Genomic DNA, 23,807 nt, shown 5'->3' with positions numbered 1-23,807 from the left:
CAAAACCTTAAACATGAGTGAGATATTTTGAAAATCAAACACAACAGCTTACTTTACTTTTTAATATTGAAACCATGATTTGAAAGAGAAATGTCCTCTACATGCTGCTGTAATAATTCACAAACAATATCGATAATTTACAAAAAAACACCCTTGACCTTATTTTCCAAAAGACAAGAATAAGAAACAAGATCTGTAAACAAGAGCAGAAATAGTCAGACGTGTTTTATACAATAAAACAGCAGATGAAGTGTGTGAAGTCAGTGTAGGGCTCTCAGATGAGGCAGTTTGTGCATTTGACGGCTTTGCTGCCATAGTCCAGACATTCAGGGCCGATGCACTCACAGCAGGCGTTATGAAACCAGCGGTACTTTGATCCACCCATCGACTCGCAGTACTGCTTACACTGACGGATAGACACGCAGTCATCAAAGTAGACCACCGTACACAAGGCATCTGAGGAATGAGAGCAGAGCCAGAGGAAGAGCATGTGTCAACCAGAGACAGAAGAGGAGACGAGAGGAGAGGAGAGGAGAGGAGATATGAAAGGAGAGGAGGAGAGGAGAGATGAGAGGAGAGGAGGAGAGGAGAGGAGGAGAGGAGATATGAGAGGAGAGGAGAGGAGAGGAGAGGAGAGGAGAGGAGAGGAGAGGAGAGGAGAGGAGGAGAGGAGATATGAGAGGAGAGGAGGAGAGGAGAGATGAGAGGAGAAGAGGAGGAGAGACGAGAGGAGAGGAGAGATGAGAGGAGGAGAGGAGAGGAGAGGAGAGGAGAGGAGAGGAGAGGAGGAGAGGAGAGACGAGAGGAGAGGAGATATGAGAGGAGAGGAGAGATGAGAGGAGAGGAGGAGAAGAGAGGAGAGGAGAGGAGGAGATATGAGAGGAGAGGAGAGATGAGAGGTGAGGAGGAGAGGAGAGATGAGAGGAGAGGAGAGAGAGGAGGAGAGGAGAGATGAGAGGAGGAGAGGAGAGATGAGAGGAGAAGAGGAGAAGAGGAGGAGAGGAGGAGAGGAGAGGAGGAGAGACGAGAGGAGGAGAGGAGGAGAGGAGAGGAGAGATGAGAGGAGAGGAGGAGAGACGAGAGGAGAGGAGGAGAGACGAGAGGCGAGGAGGAGAGGAGAGACGAGAGGAGCGGAGGAGAGATGAGAGGAGGAGAGACGAGAGGAGGAGAGGAGAGACAAGAGGAGGAGAGGAGGAGAGGAGAGGAGAGGAGAAGAGAGATGAGAGGAGAGGAGGAGAGGAGAGGAGAGATGAGAGGAGGAGAGACGAGAGGAGAGGAGGAGAGACGAGAGGCGAGGAGGAGAGGAGAGACGAGAGGAGAGGAGCGGAGGAGAGATGAGAGGAGGAGAGGAGAGACGAGAGGAGAGGAGAGGAGAGACGAGAGGAGAGGAGGAGAGACGAGAGGAGGAGAGGAGAGACGAGAGGAGGAGAAGAGAGGAGAGGAGGAGAGGAGAGGAGGAGGAGAGACGAGAGGAGAGGAAGAGAGGAGAGGAGAGGAGAGGAGAGGAGGAGAGGAAGAGAGGAGAGGAGGAGAGGAGAGATGAGAGGAGAAGAGGAGGAGAGGAGAGGAGAGGAGAGGAGAGGAGAGGAGAGGAGGAGGAGAGGAGAGATGAGAGATGAGAGGAGAAGAGGAGGAGAGGAGAGGAGGAGAGACGAGAGGAGAGATGAGAGGAGAAGAGGAGAGGAGGAGAGGAGAGATGAGAGGAGAGGAGGAGACGAGAAGAGGAGAGGAGAAGAGGAGGAGAGGAGAGGAGGAGAGACGAGAGGAGAGATGAGAGGAGAAGAGGAGAGGAGGAGAGGAGATATGAGAGGAGGAGAGGAGGAGAGACGAGAGGAGAGGAGGAGGGGAGAGGAGAGAAGAGAGGAGAAGAGGAGGAGGAGAGGAGAGGAGGAGAGACGAGAGGAGAGGAGGAGAAGAGACGAGAGGAGAGGAGAAAATGAGAGGAGGAGAGGAGAGGAGGATAGGAGGAGATGAGAGGAGGAGGAGAGGAGAAGAGAAGAGAAGAGAAGAGAAGAGAAGAGAAGAGAAGAGAAGAGAGGAGAGGAGAGGAGAGGAAAGGAGAGGAGAAGATAGGAGGAGAGAAGAGAGGAGAGGAGGAGAATAGGAGAGGAGAGAGGAGAAGAGGGGAAAAGAGGAGAGATCATCTTTGGTATTCTGAGAAGAGATAAAATCATGCTTTAATATGTTTTCCTAGAGATTTGTCAGGCAGTACGCACCATCATGGACGCTGCTGCTGCTGCTGGGCAGTGAGATGTTGTGGCTCTGGCTGTCGAGCGTCTCCAGGAAAGACACCAGGTTCTCGTGGTGGGAAAGTTCCTCGGCGACAGGGAACGACACGACCATCATGTTAATGGGGGCGTCGCCTTCCGTCAGAGCGCGGAAGAGCGACGGGATTGGGCGGTACAGCTCCTCTACTGTGCTCTTGGAGGTGGCAGGACTGTCGTTGTAATTCCTGGGGTTACACATTCCTGCGGGACAGAAAAAAAATGAAGAACTTCACCACGGTGCACACATCATGATGGAAAAAACTTTTTTTTAAAAAGCAAACGCGATCATGAATGAAGATTTTTTTTTTAATGTAAATGTTTACATTATTTTATATTCATATTTGATCAAATGTGACCATTTTATACTTTTTAAATATTTACATGTATATGTTTACATTATATTAATATTATTTTATTAATAATATTAATAATAATATTAATTTGTTTTTGTTATCATAATTAAATGTTGATCACTATTAAAGGAATAGTTAAAAAAATATATAATTTTGTCATCATCTATTAATATCTAAATAAATCTAAATAAATTAAAAATAGTCAAGCTTCTTTTTTTTATATACTAGACCAAAAGTAATGACATTTGTTGTGGTTGTAATGGTTTGTTTTTTACTTTTATTTTATATATTTAATATATTTTATTATATTTATATATTTTAATTTAATGTAATTTTAACAAGATATAAAAAAATGAAAGTGCTTATTATAAGAACTGATTTTGAGGATTACTAAGATTTGAGTTAAGACAAAAAAAAGTTTATTTATTAGGATAACTAAGATTTAAGCAAGGACAATTCTAAAATAATACAATAAAATGAAATATATATATATATATGTTTGCATTTCTATTTTTAATTAACTTTTATTAATGTATTTCTTTATCTTTAAGTAAATACTGTGACATATTTAAAGACAATAAAACATGTCTGTCAACAGCAGCTTCACTTGGAGAGATAAACTGCTGGTAAGGAAGTATATCAGATGGTGGCTGGAGGTTTTAATAAGCAGCAGAACGCTGTAGAGACCTTGTGTTTTAGATTATCTGCGGAGCGCCTGCCAGCACAGCTGCTTCTGATTACCTAAACCATGGCAGGCTCGGCCCTCAGGAACAACACACATCCCTCCTCTCCCTCTCGGCCAATAAATGCCTGTTTGGAACAGAACGCTCTCTACAATCTGATATGTCCTTGTTGTGAGAAACGGATGCATCATGTTCATTTTTAGACTGTCTTAAGTATAATGCATCTTTTATAATCTTGTCATAAAACCCTCTGTCAATTAAAAGTTTGATCAGTAGCAAAAGTTTGATCGCTCATGCATTATTATGATCTGTGTGGTTTGCAATGATTGAAGAGGATACCAATCGAATACAGTAAAAGTGGCATCTAAAGCGTGCTTTGCTTTTCCAAACCTCTTTGCATCATAAACTGCCAAGTTTTCTATTCAGGAATGATATGGTTTAAACTTTTGTACTCTGAACTGACCTGGAGTCTGTAACACATAGAGATGAGAGTATCTGGATCAGCTCACCTCACACTTTATACTGCTGTCAGAGGAGCTTACACCAGCCCTCCTGTCATCTACAAACTAGTCCTAATATTTACAAGTGCTCTAACTGGACTGGGATTGAGCCCAACCTCTTCAGTCTATAGTCTTGGTGCGACCTTAAATAATCCTAATAATCATTTCTGTTAATAATCACTTCATTTTATTTTGTTTCATTTATTTTATTTTATAGCATTATTTATTATTTTATGTTAATCTATCATTCTATTTTATTGTACATGAACCAGATGTGTAAAATATATTTATTTATGTTTTGAAACACATTATGGGTGCTATTTATTGTATCATTTTAAATCAGGTGTATAAAATAAAATAAAATAAAATAAAATAAAATAAAATAAAATAAACACATAATGTATTGTTACGGAATATGTATAGAACCAAAAAATTTGAATACTACAAGTTTTTATAGCCAAGACTAAAAACTATCAATATTTTATTTTATAATTTAATAATAATTTATTTAAAACAAACACCTCCATAATGTATTTTGTATCATAATGTATGCATATTTAAATGTAAAAACAATTATAAAATTTTTAAAAAACTAATTTTATGTATAATATGTACACATCAAAACATTTTAAAACTATAAGTTTTATAAACTAAAAATATTTTATTTTATAATTTAATCTTTCATAATGTATTTTTTTTGCATATATAAATTTACAATCGATTGATTAAAATAAACCAATTAATAAAAAAAATAGTTATTGTTGATTTCAATCTCACCGACACAGTCGCAGCACTCCTCCCACAAAGAGCTCAAACACAGCATACACTCCTTACAACACGAACAGTTTCCCTCCGACGGCCGGCACTGACACAGTCCCTGTACACACACACACACACACACACACACACAATATACATTACGAAAGGTAAACATACAGGGGGAAAATGAGATGATGTGGAGGAAGTCTAGCTCACATAAACATGATCTCCAAACACATGTGCTACAGAGAGCCATGAGTCTTGAAGGAAACATCGAGATCTTTCAGCTGTAAGAGTTCAAAAGAAACCACCCAAAGAGACAAAGAACATTTAAACATGAGAAACAGCACCAGGCTGAGAAGAAACAGAGCTGCGAACTGTTCCACGCTGGAAAAAACGTCCAACGCCCCAGCGGAGAGGGGAGAAAGACTGACCCAAACCTGGGACACATTTAGAGTTATAATTACAGAGAAAACAGCAGAACACAGACACACACATTTGGCTCTCTGTGTTTCGTGTTTTGCCAGCAGTTGCAAGGGAGAGGTCAGTTTCCAGATGTGTGTGAGTGTGTGTGTGTGTGTGTGTGTGTGTGTGTGCCATTAAAACTGAAAGTTCAGGAGAGGAAACACAGAGAGTTACAATAGAAACACATGAAAGCGAGTAGAGAAAAGCCAATACCTGAAAACACACGTGGGCCAGATACTTCTAAAAGAAACAAGCCCAGACAATTCCCAGTCCCTGCACAGTGCTCTTAGTTTGGGGAATTACGTGTGCCATTTTCATGCATTCCTTAAAAGAATCATCGAGCCAAACTACATAAAAACCATAAAAGCTCAGTTTACTTTAGTTCAAGACACTGAAGCACAACCTGTCCAAATACAGCTTCACAAACTCCTGCCGTACCTGCAAACAGTCCACGCTTTCATTGGATTCTGTCCAGCCTTGAGATGAAGCTTATAATGCAAGATTTAAAAATCCAATGGTTAATTATGATCCAATTTATATCAGCTCTAACGATTCATTTATTACATTTCTAGTCACTTAATAAATACAATCACTACATTCTTGATTTAATATACACAGTATTTTCTCAATAATGTTATTAATATTTTATATATATATATATATATATATATATATATATATATATATATATATATATATATATATATATTTAATAATATTATACACACACATATCCTGGTCTTTTTGTAAACGAATGCTATTGTTTTTATTAAAAGGATTTGTTAATTAATTTTTTTCATCTAAATGCTCAACCTCTGAATCAATTTTTATGTTCAATTTAAAAAAAAATTCTATATAATTTCTTTTTTACAGCTTAACTTGCAACTATGACACATTACAGAAGAAAAGGTAAATGTTCTTTTTTTTTTTTTTTTTTTTTTACAGTTTTTCTCTTAAATATGACATAAAACAGAATAGAAATGCTTCATGCTGGCTTATTTTGAGCTTTTTTAATGCCCCAGTGATGCTAATGTACAGTGTTTGTCATGACAATAAAGCACACTAAACTGAAATCAACAGGACTAACTGTTATTGTGCCATGAGCTGCGAGTGAGACAGCAGAACAGAGAGCAGGAGAAAGTGTGTGTGTGTGTGTGTGTGTGCTGCATGAGTGTGAAAGTGCTCTGAGCGAACAAACGTGTGCTGCCTTGCCCCACAAAGCATTCATGTGTGACTAAAACAACCTCAGCTGCCCCACCTCGAGACACACGACTGACAGCCACTGCTTACAGTAACCACACACACACTCATGCGCACGCACGTACACACACAAATATTCACAGGGACTTCCATCAGATTTCAAACCACCTACAGTAGCAACACGCACACATACTAGCAATGTCCTGGCAACTAGGGTTGAATAGATATTGAAATAAATCTATCATATCAATTATAAACTTTTGAGTACATTTCTAGATTAATGCTTTAGATGATCAGGCACATGCAAATTATGAAAAATACATTGATATTTTATTGTGAAATGTTCTTCTAAAACTAAAACTAATAACATTAATACAGTTTATTAAAACATAACATAGATTTTTTTTAAGTTATGTGTTAGAAAAAAAATGTGTTATAAAAGAATCATTGTATTTTTATTTATTTAAATTTTTATATTAATTAAATAGGTTGATTAAACATTTTATGGTTTCCTTTTATTACATTTTGATACAGAAAAAATTAAATAAAATTACAAAATTTGGCCCTGTTGCGTAGATTATTATTTGTAAACATTCAGCTTTTTAAGTTTTATTTGTATAATAGTATGGTATTTATAAATATTAGATCATTAATTAATATTATACATTAATAATAATAATAGTATTTATTAATATTAAATACGTTTTTATTTTTATACGTTCATTTTAAAGTAATTTTGTAATATTCTTTTATAATGAAATATTTAAATGTACATTTCAGTCAATTTTATTTGAATCACTTTAATAACAATTTTAATTAATTAATTTTTTCATCTAATATTTATATAATATTTTGTTTCATCTTTATTGCAGTTAAAAATGTAGTTTACTTAACAATAACTTGAGGTCTATCAAACACGAGGAATGCATATCTTATTCATCTTATTGATATGAAATGTATACTGAGATAAAATTTATATTGAATGACATGAAAAAATGAAATTGCTAATATTTTTCACTATATCAGCCAATTCTACTAGCAACCTTCAGAACATCCTAGAAACAACCTAGCAACCACCCAAAACACTGTAGCAATGCCCTAGCAACCACTAAGAACTAGGCCTGTTGCAATAATCAATATATCGTGCAATATATGTACCATATTTTTCGGACTATAAGTCGCACCTAAGTATAAATCGCATCAGTCCAAAAATACATCATAACGAGGAAAAAAACATAAGTCGCACTGGACTATAAGTCGCATTTATTTAGAACCAAGAGAAAACATTACCGTCTACAGCCGCGAGAGGGCGCTCTATGTCTTCAGTGTAGGCTACAGGAGCACTGAGCAGCATTAGAGTGCCCTCTGGCGGCTGTAGATGGTAATGTTTTCTCTTGGTTCATGTCAAATTAATTTTGATAAATAAGTCGCACCTGACTATAAGTCGCAGGATCAGTCAAACTATGACAAAAATGTTCGACTTAGTCCGGAAAATACAGTACATGACCTCAATCATTTTTGGTGTTGAAATGTATCACCCATTATATTTACTTAAAAATATATATCACCATGTTTTGTACATTCCACTTGCGCCTGTGTCTTTTGCAGCTTCTCGTACATAACGTGGTTTAGTCGTGAGGAACAAAAAAAGGTTTCATCTGCAGATTTGGTCTTGTCTTGTTTAGGGATCTGTGTCTTTGTGCATACAGACATCTGTGTTTAAACATTAGTGTGCAGCCTTAATTTAGGTTGATTTACTATTTAAGGTTTTTAAGGTATCTAATATTTGGATACTTCATTTCCACGATCTAAATGTTCTCAAAAATTTAAAGTTTGTTGTCATTTGGAAGTGTGTATATATAATTTTTATAATTTTATATTCAGTGGCATAAAATGGTCTGTAAAATGACAATAATATAGATTATCGCAATTATTTCTGGGGCAATATATCCCACAACAAAAAATAGTTATCTTGACAGGCATACTCAGAACATCCTAGAAACTCACTAACAAACCAAACACACAGCATCCTATGGTCCTGAGGGAAATAAACAGCTATATTTGAATGCTTTCAGCTGTGGTTTGTCTCTCATCTGTGCATTTGCAGACTGTTTGCTCGTGTAACATCATGAACCTCTGTGTTTACTCCCCAGACCTCGGCTGTCTCTCTCCGTCTCCCTTCCTCTCCCAGTCTCACCGGGACACACAGATCCAATCACAGCAGAGAGAAACCAAAGAAAGAAAGAAAATAGAAATGATTTTAAAAAGCAGATTTTAAAAATAAATAAATACCTTCTCAAGGTAAAATAAAATAAAAGGACCTTCTCAAGGCAGACATCTAAATTTAAAATAAAAAATCAAATGCACAACAGAAAGAGCCACAGAAATAACATGAAACACACACAGCATAGAGCCGTCGTTACGCTCCAGGGAAAAAGTGATCCAGTATTACACGAGTCACACCCAGTTGCTCTCAAACACAGCTCTTCTGCAGTGGAGAGCACAACAGACAGAAGAACATCATAACATCACTCTTCTGGCTGCAACTTCAGCACAATATAATGATGCTCTGCCCTCACAAACCTGAAAGAATGAGTGTGTTCTGATTCCATCTGATTCCCATTTCACTCAGGAATGTTGCATTCTATTTCATTCTGGGAATGTTTTCAAACTTTTTTTTTTATATTCTACAAGTCTAACTTGAGCTACCAAAGAGGAATTTAGCAGAAAAAAAAGAAGTTCTAACCCTAAAACAATGAATCTTTGTTAATGATGATTAGATTTCCTTCTAGTGTAAATACAAACTCAAACCGTCTCAGAGCATGAGACACCAGCAGGACCTGCTACAGTCAGTTACATTACTTTTCAAGGCATGCATCATTATTAAATACTAACTTTTAGGAATAATCATGATTTGCAGATTTTAAACTTTCAGAACAAAATTTGTATCTGTTTAAATATTTTAGAGAAGAGCTAACATACATATATAAATTTATATAAACATTCACTAATTAACTTTTCCATGACTTTTCAAATTCCCTAATATTTTCCATGATTCATGGAATTCTGCCTTTATCAATGTCTATTATTGATAAAGGTGAAAATTGCAATTAAAATAAAAATTCAAGAGGAAAGGAAACTGATAAATAAGCATCAGTTTTACCTGTAGAAGACATTTGCTGACGTCGCTGGCACACAGAGCTTTGTTACAGCCGCTGATGAGGGTCAGTCCAGACAGAAGGACTAACAGAGAGATCAGGACGGGACAGAGGAACAGAGCCGGCCGCATCCTGACCCAAACTCCACACACCTGCGATCAACACAGACCAACTATTAACAGATCAGATGACGTGCACTGAAAACTATAAAATGATATATATCTATATATACACACACACGAATAAAATTTTAATATTCATTTTGTACATGCAAAAATAATAATAATTATAATAATAATAATAACAATAAAAATATATAATTTAAGCAAACTTGGAAAATATACAGTTATGTCACATTCAGGCATAGATTTGGACTTAATACAATAAAAGAAATACAAAAATAAAATAAAATGACTACATTCTTGTTTAGGTCTACACAATGGAATTCTTGAGAATTAAATAAAAATTTATTTTATTTTAGTGTGTGTATTTTAAAAACAGGATTTAGCACTATTATGCATAATTTCCTAGTTTTTTTTTTTTTTAAGCAAATGTAGAAAATATAATAATCCAGCTACGTCACATTCAAGCAAATTAAATATAGATTTGGATTTACTACAAGTAATACATAAATAAATAAATAAATAAAATGACTACATTCTTGTTTAAGTGTACACAATGGAATTAAATAAAAACTTATTTTTATTTTAGTGCGTGTATTAAAAACCGGATGTAGCACTTTTATGCATCATTTCCTATTTTTTTAATCAATTTTAGACAATATAATAATCCAGCTACGTCACATTCAAGCAAATTAAATACAGATTTGGAAAGCAGAACACTGAGAAACTTTTCCGTGGCACGTTAAACGTTCTCTCCTCACGTAAAATACACAAAACAAAGAGAAGCTCTGCTTAAGCGCCACAAATACCCATTATTTCAATAATGCAGGCGCAAGAACGCACTGGTGTTCACAAACATGACGCAAAAACACTGGATTATCACGTCACCGATCTGGCATACGTCACATCTTAACATGCATTTGACGAATAATATAAGTGTACTTACTGTATCACTTTGAAGCGTTCTGAACACTTTCCTTTGGTTTTTGACTTTCTCTCATGCGGATCTCTGGTCTTGGCTCCTTTTACTCTGAATAGAAACATGAGCGTCTCTGAGTCACAGAAATGGAAGAAGTGAGTAGAGCGGAAAATAGCATACCATACGGGTCCTCGAGGGGGCGCGGCTTCTCTTAAATTCTCCAATAAGTCAAAAACCTCTGATATCTGAATGCAGCTGGATGGAAAAGTATGCTTTTTGAGCCTCCAAGCGCCCCCTAGAGGAAGTCCCCCTTCTGTATCACATCCGCCGCGCCCAGGCAAGTGTGAGATCACTGTAGTGTCTTTATGATAAACTGTTGGACTTTTTTTCCTCACTTGAAAGTCAAGTGTCGAAGTAGTTAAAACACTGCTAATGCTGACTGAAAGATTGCTTCAATCACTAAAAACTATCCAATAATAATAATAATAATAGCAATAATAATTATTTTCTTATTAAGAATATATTAGAATTTATTTATAACATATATTTATATATACATAGAAGTTATTTTTATTATTTACTCTAGTAATCATGAGTATTATTCATTTTATTAAATATTAACATATGTATATGGTGTAAATATGTATGAAAATATTTATCATTATTATAAGAATACCATGTAAGAAATTTAATTATATCAATATTAGTATTTTATAAATAATATAAATATATTAAATATAAATATATATTAAATATAAAGAATACATAAAATAATAATACATATAAATAATAATATAAATAAAAAATTGTATAATATAATTATAATAATGTTTTATAGATCCAAAACAATATTCATTCATTCATAGAGATAAATATTTAAATAAAATAAATTTGTTATGGATAGTTTTGATGTTGATTAATATTGTTGAATCCTTTCACTCGTGCCATCTGCTGGACAAAACATCTGTATCCAAAAAATGAATGTGCCCAAAATGTCTTGAATTTTGAGAATATCACTTGAGAATTTAACTTTTCGTTAATATTCATTTGTAAATTCCAAGATTGAAAAGACAAAAAAGGAGAGCAAAAAAATTTTTTTTTTGATTTCACAACCAATAAAATTTATTCAATTATATATTACAAATATGTACATCCTCATGTAACAAGTAAATATTAAAATAGACATTTTTAGAACCATCGCTCAAAAGGCATTACGTTGTAAAAAATAGGATTTGTTGTGATCTCACATTAAAACTGTAAAAGTAATGGTATTTTTTTCCTATTGAGAAACCACAACAAACTTTTCCTTTTTTTTTTTTTTTAAATGTGCGCAAGACACAAGGGACAACACGCAAGTGGATGTTACTAACAGACACAACAATGGCAGAAAAGAACCAGGACCACTTCAGTAAACCTCACCACGGTACAACTTTTCAGAAAGGGACGAACCTGCGAAAGCATGCACATTATAGAAATCACAAGTCAAGAAACATCGGCTTTGATGAATGTCAAAGGGATAAGAGAAGAATAAACAGAAAAAACAAAAGCATTTCAAAACACATGCTTAAAGAGATAAGCGAACATCAACAACAACAACAAAAGAACTTCAATGTAAAAACAACTTTGGTCCATTAAACATTAGACAAAAAGTTTACAATCAAAATATTTAAACTTTTTCCCGTCCTTTCAGTTTTCTTTCATTTTTTACAAGTTAAAAACAATAATTACATGGCTATTTACAAATGCACAATCAGTGTGTATAAAATAAGTTAAAAAATGAGGAGCACAATCTATACATAATCTATGAACACTCACTGTAGAAACATGTCGGATTGAGATCTCTTTCTTAACGGAGGAGGAAAACCTTTCTCGCTGGCTTTCCGATGGTGGTCTTTACCCTCCGGAGACTGGTTTTTCCGATGCTCGTCTGTCGACCCGTGGTCTACCGTTCAGGATGGTGGACTTCAGGGTTAAGTGCGTTTTAGATTAGGCCTGCAGTCTATCAGAGCCAATCTGGCGCTCATATGGTGAAGTGCATTTGGACCGGAACCAGAACTAGAACAGCGAACACAGACTGAACCAGTGATGACAGCTAGCCTGGAAGCGCAGCGCTCGTTTATGTTATTTTTATTTTTTATTTGAAAGCATCCGGTCCATGACATGTGCACCGTGACACATAAATACACAACATACATGCGCACGCACACCTCCAAGTCAAGTGCTTCGTGTTTTCGTCCTACGCTCGCGTCTTGACATCATCACTTGACGTGGTCCGACAGCTGCTAAATCGTCATCTCTGTATCTCATCGGCGGGTCATATCGGTGTCAAGTCGAAGTCGTCGTTGACCTCTACGAGGGGGATGTAGAATTCGGAAATCTCAAAAATGCTGGTAGACTTGTAAGTGGCGGGATCCAATTCTTGCAGTTTTAGCTGCCACTCCAGACGCTGAACGGCATTTAACGCTGCTGCTTCATGCTGCTGACGCATCAAGAGACACGTCTGCGGGAAAACAAGAGATTCAAGTCAGTTAAAAAGGTCTTTAACCTGTTAACTGTTATTGGCCCATCGGTGGGCCCATTTGTCATTGCATGTTTAAAACAATTATATACTATACTTAACCTGATCTAATATCGACAAACAATATATCGTTGGAAAGCTCTAAGTGTGTACTTTTCATATCTGACCACTGTTTTGAAGGAAATAATTTGTAGTGTAAACATTGATCAATTTGTGACAAGAGAAAGTAATGAAAAAATCAAAACTATACCAGGAGTTGTGACCTTCGTTATGAAAAACCCATAAACACACTTACAGTGACTTAAATGCTAATAATCCAAACTAAATATATTTTCTAGTATTTGTCCAAAAATATTGAGAGTACAATCGAAAATGTATATATTTATAAAGTCTTAATTTAGCCTTCCAGAAAGCTTCCAGGCTTAAATCGTGTCTTAAATCTTTAAAAAAAAAAAAAAAAGTGATGGCATTAAATGTGGTATGCTTTGCAAAATACAACTAACTCCTACTACCACTACTAATAATAAGGAAATAATTCAATAATTAAAATCTTCCTCAGTATTTTTTGTTTTGCTTTCCAATACAAATATCTAAACATCCTTAAATCAAGATACATTCACTTGAGATGCAAATTGAAAGAAGAAATTTAAGTAAAAATTAAGTACGTTTATGCTTAAAACAAGAACAGATCTCTGTCAGTGGTATATGAATACCCTTTAAGGGTATATTGGTTTGCCTTTAAGTTGTGCCATCTGGCAGATATTTGTTCTTACTTTAATCATAGACTCTCTTTCTAAGAAAACAGGACTTTCTTATTTTGTCATTTTGCTTGTCAAGTAAATGCATCTTTAAGAAATATGAGACATCTGAAAAAGAAAACAAGCCAAAAAATATGGACACTTTTTGCAGTGTGTTCAGAAGCTACAGTAAAAGGTATTTCCATATTCTAGTGGTTAGGTGCAGAACTAGTCAAACCTTAAACTATTTTTTATTTATTGTTCTTGAAAAATTAATTTAAAAAGTAATAAAGGTCTGTTGGAAGTTGTTTTTTGAAACTTTGAAGTGTTTCTAATATAAGATATTTACATTTAGAGACATGTAGAAAACATTGACTATATTTCATTAAATATTCTGCTTAAATTTTCTTTACTTGGTCTTAAAAATGAAAATTTTACCTTCATTAAAAAAGCAGGAACCCTGATCTTGTTGCTATAATTTCTTGTATTTTTTAGTGTGGCTAATGTGTTCAAATACTTTTTGGGGCCACTGTACCATGACATTTCTACAAATGCTAGTTGTTTGTTGCATTTAATTTAATAGTAATGTTTGCTTTTGTACCTTCAACTTGTCGAACTTGTCATCTACATCCTGAAGCCAAGACATAAACTGCCTCGCATTGAACCGATCTCTAACAGAGGTCTTCCCATCGTCACCCTGAAATGTAGAAAAATGTAGGAAAAAATTTGTAAAGATGACTCATATGTTGCAAAACCAATTTCCTGAGGTATTGAAAGAACGTTCCAGATTCAAAACAAGTTAAGCTACATTGATGTGATTTTGATTGCAGAAAATAACTTGACAGATCACTGTTAAAGTAATGGAGCCTTTCAAATTAAATTTGTCGTACACTTGCATATATCAGTCAAGTTTAAAAGTGCTCTTGCTTTAATTTAAAATAACATCCTAATAATGTGGACACTTACCTGGATGTCCTGGGGCATGTTGTATACTTCGGCATCCAATAGGACTGTGCAGGCACTGAATGGAAGCGTCTGATTGGCTAGTGTTCTTGCAGCACGGTAATGAACTCTCAAAACCTCCTGCTCATTGGATACAATCAGCTTTTCCTGGAAGAGCAAATGCTTCCGTCATTTCCAAGTCATTTTTATTGCAATCAAAATGAAATAATCTGAAGTTAAAAAAATAACCTATATATATATATATATTTTTTATCTTTAAATGCTTAAGCACAATTATATAATTAAGCAGGCTCAAAAGTTTCTGTCATAATATTTAAGACACTTTTTTTATAATAATAACATAATACATAATTTATGTTTGATTTTAGTAACTATATGTCTGTAAAAGAGCTTACAAACCCTAAATATTATAAACAATACATCTGATAACATTTTACATGTAAAATAATAATTATAATCATTATAATATTTATCTTTTTACAATTTTATCATTACATTTAACTTTTAATTTTACATATTTATTTATTTTCTTTTTATTATTTATTTAAAAATTTTTCTCACAAATCCCCTGAAGTTCCATCATGAACCCCTAGGGGTCCGTGGCTAGTTTGGGAAGCCCTGATCTAGCGACTGATGTTCAATAAATATAATCTCGGTTTCCATTTACCCTTTCGATGCTGTGCTGCAGTCTTAGCTTCATCCGCACCACCTCTTGCTGTTTGAACATCTCCTTCAGTGGTTCAGGCAGCGAGGGAGGTGGCGTTATCTACAATAGCAAACAAATTGGCAAGCTTTTAGCATTTTTTTTTTTCGATATCAGCAAAAATGAGTTGGAATCATTAATTTCACAGAATGGAAGCATACCGTTGGGATGCAGAGCTTGCTGAGAGGGTTTCCATCCAGCAGATAGGACCCATTGAATGTCACATACTCATCGTAGTACTGAGGAGCTTGAGGAATGACACTACAAAGTACTTTCCTCTTCTCCTCGATCTTCTTACGAATGTGTAAGTATTCATAATAAGGGTTTGCTCTCTCTGTCTGGTAAGGCTGGATCTCTTCAAGCTTAAGTGCATCTACAATTGCAGCTAAAGACTGCTGCGTCTTTTCTTTGACCTGCTGAGCCGTAAGGTTCACTTGGGCTGTTGGAGAAACCCTAGGCATCTTTCTTTTCCTTGGATGGGTCACCTGAATGTCAGCTTCTTCTTCAAGGAGGCGGACTTTGGCTCTGGCCCCAGATGAGTCGGAATCTCTCTCCACAACTGATATCGGGGAGGAACTTCCTGAGGTTGCACCACTGGAAGGCTCTGCTTTATGATCAGGTTGAAAAGCAGCACCGCTTTGACCCTGTTCTACATTATCCTGAAGGTCTGATTTCATTGGCTTCTCCTCAACAGCAAGCTGGTCTGATGCCTCTATGTCAGCTTTGCTTTCAGACACCGCTTGGGTTGTTGCACCTTCATCTGAGGATAAGACTTTTGCCCCTTCCGTTTCTGTGATTCGGTTCTTGTCTGAAACATCTTCAGAGACCTCCATGGGCTCCTCAGGGATTCTTTCTGGACTGGCACAGCGAGACACAGTTGTTGCTGAAGCTGCATGAATGCCTTGCTCGTGTTTCTCTGGTTGAGCATCAACTGTAACCAATGGCTCACTGGAGAACCTTGAAGTACTTTCATCTTGCACTCTTGCATCACCCTTTTCTGAATCCTCTTGGACACTGATTGTTTTTAGCAGTGGTTTAGTTGCTTCTTCAGAGCTTGATCTACATGAACCAGTAGATGTACCTGGAGTGCAATCTGTTTTGCTGATGTTCTCCCCACTCTTTTCCACTTTGTTCTCAGAAACAACCATGGGTTTCTCTCTTTGCTCTGACCTCAAACTAGAGTCAGCTGTCAATGTCTGTTCGCTACTGGAAATGGGGCCACTTTCCCACTGCTGGCTACTAGAATTCAAAGGTGCACTGGATTCAGATGAATTTTGTGTGTCAGAAGACTGAAAAGGTGCAACTTGTAATGTAACAACTAGTGATGACTCCTTGTTTGATCCCTCTGTCATTCCAGCATCAGGGATGTCAAGGAGGCCAACACTTGCATGCTCTACTTGACTATTAGTGTTGCAAGAACTGCTCTGCTCTTGCAAATGGGTCTGAAACACGTTGTTAGCCTGTGTGAGGCAACTTAGGTTTTTAGCACTAGACTCTAGCAAGTGTGATGAAGGCTGAACTGTGACACCTTCCCCTTCATTGCTAGTTAGACTTTTGCTTTCTGGAAGAGCACTAGTAAGACTTTGACTGCTCCGATTCTCCTGAAAAGGTGGCGAGCTTATCTCAGTTTGATGAACCGCAGCTTGCTCACCGCTTCGCTGTGATGCAGTACTGATTATCTGAGACTCTTCTGTCAGTGTAGTTTCAGCTGGTGGCATCTTGGCTTCTTCATCCAGAATAGCCCTTAAGCATGGGGATGCATGCCTACTTGATAATGGTGCTCGATTGCAGAGAGCCGCTTCGGGAAGACTGGTGGCATCTTTATCTTGAACAGTAGGTGATCTGGAGGACTGTACAAAAAGGGAAGACTGCAGGAAAGGTGGCTGGGAATCTGAAGTGTCCATGTACATGTCAGAATCATATTCAGTTGGTCTAGGTGTCAGTGTGGTTGCATGACAGGAATCTTCTGAACTTGCCACAGAGATCATGGATATTGAACTTGACATTGCACCAGATTTTTCACTCTCTCGTCTTGGAGATCGACTGAGATTGTTTTCTATGACTTGTCCATTTTTCCCGAAGGCTTTCACATCCAGCGAGAGTGTTCTTCCACTGGTGGCATCTTTCAAGACCTTCTCGCGGTGCCCATCTGTCACTTCTGAGCTCTTTGACCGAGTCAGTTCCTTGGTTAGACAAATCTCACTGGATGAAGAGGATGTTTTATTTTTTTCCTTAGTTTTCTGTTTCCCAGGGTCTATTCCTGGACGCTGCTTTAGCCGCTCGCGTTCCTTCTGCTTGATTTTCTCTAAGTGCTTCCTGTGCCACTGTTCAATTTCCTGGTCCTTGAGACTTAGCATGCGTTCAAAGCTGGTCTTCATGAGGTCATCATTCACCAACCTCTTTTCTTTGGGACGAGTATCCTTTAGATTATGTGCAGCCTTAGGTTTGGAGTCCACCTCACTCGGTTTCGGCTTGCTAATTTTGCCATCCCTGTTCAGCTGGGAACGATCTTTGTCCTTTTCCTTGTGTCGGTCCCGCTCACGATGCCTTTCAGACTCCCGGTCCCGCTCTCTTCTATCCCTGTCTTTCTCTGGAGGCTTGATTGCCTCTTCTTTTGATTTACACGAAACAACCTTGTTGTTCTCACAAACGTAGCCTTTCTTCTCTTCCAATAACAATTTTAGATTGGAGTAGGATGAGGAAGAGGGGGTGGTCTCTTTTGATTTCTCTTTTTTCTTCTTGTCAGAATCTTTGTCCCGTTCTTTTTCTTTATTGCGGTCAGATTTTCCATGATCAGTTGATTTCTCGGGGGCTTTGCCTTTCTTCTCACAACTTGTTTTATCTTTGTCTCTGTGGTCACCAGAGGAGTGCTCTTTCTCAGCTCTTTTGTCGAGCTTGTCCTTATTCTTCTTGTTCTCTTCATGCTTTTTCAATAAAGACATTGATTTGAGCTTGTCGCCCTCTTTATGGCTCTTATCACTGGGTGAATGTGAAATATTCATTAATTTTTCCTTTTCTTTCCATCGATCTGTAGAGTTGTGAGGTTCAGTCTTGTCAGCTAAATGCTCAGATTTTACTTTCTTATCTTTATCTGTGTGTTTCTTATCAGACTTTTCAGACTCCCGATCCTTTGTTGGTGTTCGCTTATCATTTTTCTCTTGAGAGTTCTTCTCTGGAGACTCCAGTTGATCTTGGTCAGTTGAATTGCCAGTGACTGGTTTATCATCTACTTCTTCTTTCACTCCTGAACTGTGCAGTGAGCTGTCAAGAATTCGGCCAGAGCCAAGACCCTCACTACGTTCATCAACTTCATCTCCTTTTCCATCCTTTTCCCGCTCCTCTTTAAGGGGCACCTCTTTTTTCTCTTTTTTAATGGACTTGTCCTTTTCTCGCTCCTCTTTTGGCCTTCTGTCCTTAGTGCTGCTACTGCTTAAATGTTTGTCTTTTGACACCCCTCTTTCCTCTTTAACAGGCGATGAGTCTGAGGATTTCGGAGGAGATCCACCAGCAGGCATCTCACATTTGCCTGCAAGTTCTTCATTTTCATCACTTTTGAAGAAATTCTCCTTCCAAAACTCCCGGTCAAACTCCATGTTCCTATGTCCATCCTTGCGTGCTTCTTTTTGCCGGTGACGATTCCTCTCGGCCTCATACTCCCTATACTTTTCCTTCTCCTTATGTTTCAGCTTGTGCTTTTTTACAACTTTCCCATCTTTGTCAGTCTTCCTGAAGACAGCCTCAGAACTGTCCATACTGTTGCTTAGACTACTGTCTTTGAAAGGACTGCAGCTGCCGTCATCTCCATCGAAGTTAAGCTCTTTGTGGTGATGTTTGCTCTTTTCCTTGTGCTTGCAGCTCTTACTGCTAGAACCTTCCGTGCAGAAGTCAGACTCCGTGTAGTTGTTGTATTTGACGCCTTCCCCTGGACAGGATCCATCAGTGATAGAAACACAAGTCTTAGCGTTTTCCTGTTTCAGTGGAGTTGTCTGCTTGTCAGTTTGGCTGTGGTTCAGCTTTGGGGACTTGACTACAGACAGGTGAAAGAGGTGGACCGATGTGTCATCCTTTGTACTGAATGACATTTTGAATGAGTCTTCTTCCCTGACGCTCTTTTCAGAATTGTCTGACACAGTTGCCGAGGAAAAAAGAAGGGACTTGCTGTTCTCCTTCCCTTCTTCTCGGACTTCCTGGTTCTCCTTGTTTTTGCTTTGGCTCTTGGTCTTTTTCTTCTGTTTACCTTTTTCTTTCTGTTCCACTGGCGTGAGAGTCAAGCTTTCTTTCTTCGATCTACCATCCGTTTTGTGACCATCTACACTGACCAACCTGGTGGGCGAGTTTCTTCTTTCTGTTGGCTCCTCGGCTTCATCGCTAGAATTATCTGAACTACAGTAGACACGCAATGCCTTTGTTTTTTTAGACTTGCATGTCGGCGTCGACTGGCCGCTTTTGGTGCCTTGTTTGGAAGCATAGTGGTTCCTTTCCTTCTCCTCCTTCTCCTTTTGCCGTAGCTCTCGCCGTAGGATGTGTCGCACATTTAGTGCCTTACTGAGGTCCTCCTCCTCTTCCTCATCCTTAAACTCATATTCATCCAGCCCTGACATGGATGACGAGGCTTTCACTGTGGTCGAGTCTTTTTCAGCATCAGAGTACTCCATGTTCTCATCTACACTAGATGGGTTTACTGAAGGTGGGTCCTCTGATTCTGTGGCATTCAAAATAATGAAGAAAAAAGGAATTAATAATACGCTATGACATTAGCATAAGTTCAAAGTTGTCCTAAGACAAGAACGCATTTTAGTTTTAGGACAACTTTGATGAAAGGTTTTGATCCATTTCAAATGTTGACTAGTTTGTATTAAGGAAATGGATTTGACTTGGCTTGGATTTAGAGATTGCTCAGCATGTCTGACAGCATGCCGCAAATTTTTACAGCGCTAGTATTTAACCCGGAAAGAAAGAAAATAAAAGTAATGCCAAAAGCAACAGCACTGGCAAATCTCCTGCCAACTGTCTCCGTACCTGAAGAGCTCTCTTCTGCTTCAGAGAGTGGGATCTCTCTCTTGAGTAACTGCTCAAGCTCCTGAGAGTCAGCAACATCAACCGGTCTCTCTCCTCTCTTGTTGGCCTGGAAGGCATTGCCTCCATGACGCAAGAGCAGCTTCACAATCTATGAAGGTTTGGCAAAACATGACAGAGACACATACAGAGGTGATTCAGATGATCAGAAAGATTCACAATTACTACAAGTTCTTGCAACAGATATTTGACAACTTTGAGAGTATAGTCATCAGTCAATAAATGTGTCCACTAGGGCTGTAGCTATCGAATATTTTAGTAATCGAGTATTCTACCAAAAATTCCATCGATTAATCGAGTAATTGGATAAAATTAGTTTTTTGCTTAATTAAAGTGTAATATTAATTATGCAAGAGAAAATAAGACTCCTGGGTCTAAATGCATAGAATGCAATGCATACATCAAAAATAAACATTTTATTATTACCCATTGTTTCTCTGTCTGTACTTGTACTGTGAACAAATGACAAGAAAGTTGACAGATGAATTAAGTGCATTTAAGTGCCATTCAGTTGGGGTTTTAAATAAAGCATTTTCTGAGATGCACATTAAACATTAAACACATAAAATATTAATTTAATTTATCTTTTAATTATTGAAAATTAACTTAACTTTTTGGTAAATAAAGGGGATTTACTATTAAAAATAAAATATGGAAGAAATGTTGTGAGATTAAACCTTAAAAAAAATAATGATTGATTTTTTTTTTTTTTTTAGTAGTAGGCTATGTAACGTTAAGTTTACATTATGCTGAAAAATAGTCTTTAACCGGACTTTTATTTTGACAGGTTGACGTACCTTTACAGTTCTGTGTATGTGATGTGACACTAGTTTTACTCAAATTAAACGGTCAAATGCTCATGAAGTGACTGTCAGTGCAGTTCTGGAAATGTTGTTCATGTGTTCACGTCTTATTTAGTGAGACAGCAGACGCTGAAATTACAGCGAGCATCATGCGCGCTTTTGTGTGTTTAATGAATGAAGACGCGCTTCTGCTCCATTCATTAACAGAGACACACAGAACATGCGGGATTAATATTTACATAGAATATTCTGGCCTAATATTTACAGATATTAGTCCATATCATGATTTGATGTAAGTGCAATGACCTATTCTTGATTAATTAATTCAAAATTTAGCAAATTCCGTGCCATTAAACTGTAAATTCCGTTTTTATGACTGGATTCCACGATTCCCTCTGCGTTTTCTGCATCGCGGAAATCATAGTTGTGGTATGCCAGCTCTATCTTGCAATGTACACACACCACGAAGTTCTCTTCACGTTTGTCCGCACCCTCAAATCAAAACACTCCTGACTCATTGCAGTATGAGATCTCGGACGCAGCGCTTGTGTCTCCTTCCGCTTTGTGGGTGATGTAAACGCGTTGTCACATTTAAAAAAATCATTGCGAAAGAACCTGACGTGAGATTTAAAATAAATTAAAAGAGGCTTTGAGGCAGAGGAATTCACCTCGATCATTTTTTGTAATCGAGTTACTCGAGGAATCGTTTCAGCCCTAGTGTCCACTCTGACATAAAAAAAAAAAACAGTGTGCTCTATGGCCTAATTAATGCCTAATTAATTATTATTACATAAATGTTACATAAACATGTATAGGCTATATTAAAAGAATAAAGAAAATGAACATTAAAAGCACACAGGCTCACCCTTTAGATTAAAATGATTTCAGATGACATAATTTTAAGTAAAAACTCGGTCCCACTTTATATAAGGTGGCCTTAACTACTATGTACTTACATAAAATAAGTACAATGTACTTAATGTGTTCATATTGTATTTTAAAACACTTTTGCTGCTATTGAGTTGGGATAGGGGTAAGGTTAGGGAGAGGGTTGGAGGTATGGGTAAGTTTAAGGGTGGGTTAAGGTGTGAAGTATGGGTCAACAGTGTAATTATAAATGTAATTACAGAAATTAAATACAGATGTAATTACATGTAGTTTTTTTTTCAAATATAAGTACAATGTAAAAACATGTATGTACACAATAAGTACATTGTACTAAATTATTAATTAAAATGTAAGTACATAGTAGTTAAGGCCACTTAATATAAAGTGGGTCCAAAAACTCACATCTGTGTGTCCGCTGCTGGAGGCGTCATGAAGCGGAGTGTCATCGTCCAATCCCTGCGTGTTCACTTCCGCTCCTGCACCAATCAGAACCTTGGCCACATCATAGTAACCAAGATTACAAGCTTCATGGAGAGGCGTCCAACCTGAACAAAAGGACAAACCAATATGAGCTCATAAGATTCTACAACTGGAAGGAAAAATAGAAACGTATAACCCTATAAATCATATTTGATATGCAAGTTAAGGCCTCTAAATGATCAACATGATCTAGACGTTGCTGTTGCACAATATACTCCATGCATTCTGTCGTCTGATTGGTAGTTTATACTTTTTTTTTTGCAAGTAAAAGTCCTTTCAGTGCAATTGAACGAATGTCCAGCTTCAGCTCATGCTTCATTTATCTATGTGCTATGAAATCTTTACTGATTTTAAAAAGAATCCTTTTACTAATATTTCAAGATGAACACTTACTGGACTGAAGCATCTTAAGAATACCTGATTGTCCATAAAATCATGTTCAAATAGGAGTATCAAATATGATCATAAGGCTGTTGAGGAAAATGTATTCATCTCTAAATAATCACTGTAGCCACCATCATATCCAAAAATTAAATTTATTAATTTATGGTTTTACATTAGCAACAATACCAGCAATGACTATATTACATAAGCAATGACAACAAAATTACATAAGATTATTTAATTGCATAAAACATGATATAAAAAATAAACTACCGACCGCTTGCTATCATGTGACGTGATGCTATAAATGTGCATAAAACAACCTCACCTGCAAAATCTTTGACGTTCACATCCGCCCCGAGCTCAATGAGTTCCTTCACCTGCTTGACATCTCCTCTGATGGCGGCCATATGCAGAGATGTCTCTCCTCTCTCGTTCCGTTTGTTCACTTTGTCCTTCTGACGTGAGGACGAGCTGCTAGCGATCTTCTTCTGCACCGCCGGAGATTGAGAGGGGTGGTTCGGTGTGGTGTCTGAGATTACAAACCGATTCACCAAAACGTCAAGGTCATGAGGTTTATCTCAATTGTCAATCTGACCTAACTAGACTACAAAAGGAAGTGAGTGCTCTGATAAAAAACTGATTTTATCATAACTCACAGATCATAAATAAACGGGTGACTGTAGGTTTGAGATAGCGTTTTTATAGTAAGCAAAGACCATTATTATTATTGTTTTTTTTGTGGCACTTTCACCTTTATTATGATAGGACACAGGGCTAAGACTATACATTAAAACTAATAGAAATAATGCTTAAATAAAATAATACA

General features: G+C 37.2%; 2 protein-coding genes across 5 annotated transcripts in view; both read right to left on the bottom strand.

The window, feature by feature from the left end:
• Positions 1–47: 47 nt before the first annotated feature.
• Positions 48–10,579, bottom strand: LOC132096008 (twisted gastrulation protein homolog 1-A). 3 transcript variants are annotated; one of them, XR_009422532.1, is made up of 6 exons: positions 10,454–10,579; positions 9,391–9,537; positions 4,581–4,680; positions 2,217–2,468; positions 142–456; positions 48–97 (listed from the first exon to the last, which is right to left on the bottom strand). XR_009422532.1 is itself a non-coding variant. In XM_059501117.1 (5 exons), exons 2-5 carry the CDS (start codon positions 9,514–9,516, stop codon positions 275–277), a joined length of 660 nt encoding a protein of 219 aa, XP_059357100.1. In that variant the 5' UTR covers positions 9,517–9,537; positions 10,454–10,579; the 3' UTR covers positions 48–274. The 3 variants fall into 3 exon arrangements, 2 of the variants coding, with proteins under 2 accessions (XP_059357100.1, XP_059357101.1); XM_059501117.1 differs by having other exon boundaries at positions 48–456; XM_059501118.1 differs by having other exon boundaries at positions 48–456; positions 9,391–9,557; positions 10,454–10,568.
• A 1,277-nt stretch (positions 10,580–11,856) lies between these two features.
• LOC132096006 (ankyrin repeat domain-containing protein 12-like) overlaps positions 11,857–23,807 on the bottom strand; it is a 56,430-nt gene continuing 44,479 nt past the window's right edge. For both annotated transcript variants that reach the window (XM_059501114.1, XM_059501115.1), the window contains 8 exons: positions 23,307–23,510; positions 22,517–22,659; positions 20,367–20,514; positions 15,509–20,049; positions 15,312–15,410; positions 14,648–14,791; positions 14,283–14,378; positions 11,857–12,926 (listed from right to left, as the gene is read on the bottom strand). In XM_059501114.1, the coding sequence (XP_059357097.1) occupies positions 12,741–12,926; positions 14,283–14,378; positions 14,648–14,791; positions 15,312–15,410; positions 15,509–20,049; positions 20,367–20,514; positions 22,517–22,659; positions 23,307–23,510 (5,561 nt within the window). In that variant the 3' untranslated portion in view covers positions 11,857–12,740. The remainder of the gene's footprint in view (positions 12,927–14,282; positions 14,379–14,647; positions 14,792–15,311; positions 15,411–15,508; positions 20,050–20,366; positions 20,515–22,516; positions 22,660–23,306; positions 23,511–23,807) is intronic.

This window comes from Carassius carassius, chromosome 20 (assembly GCF_963082965.1).
Source record: "Carassius carassius chromosome 20, fCarCar2.1, whole genome shotgun sequence".
Taxonomy (NCBI): Eukaryota; Metazoa; Chordata; class Actinopteri; order Cypriniformes; family Cyprinidae; genus Carassius; species Carassius carassius.
The sequence above is the reverse complement of the archived record's forward strand: the minus strand, read 5'-3'. Positions and strand labels throughout refer to the sequence as shown.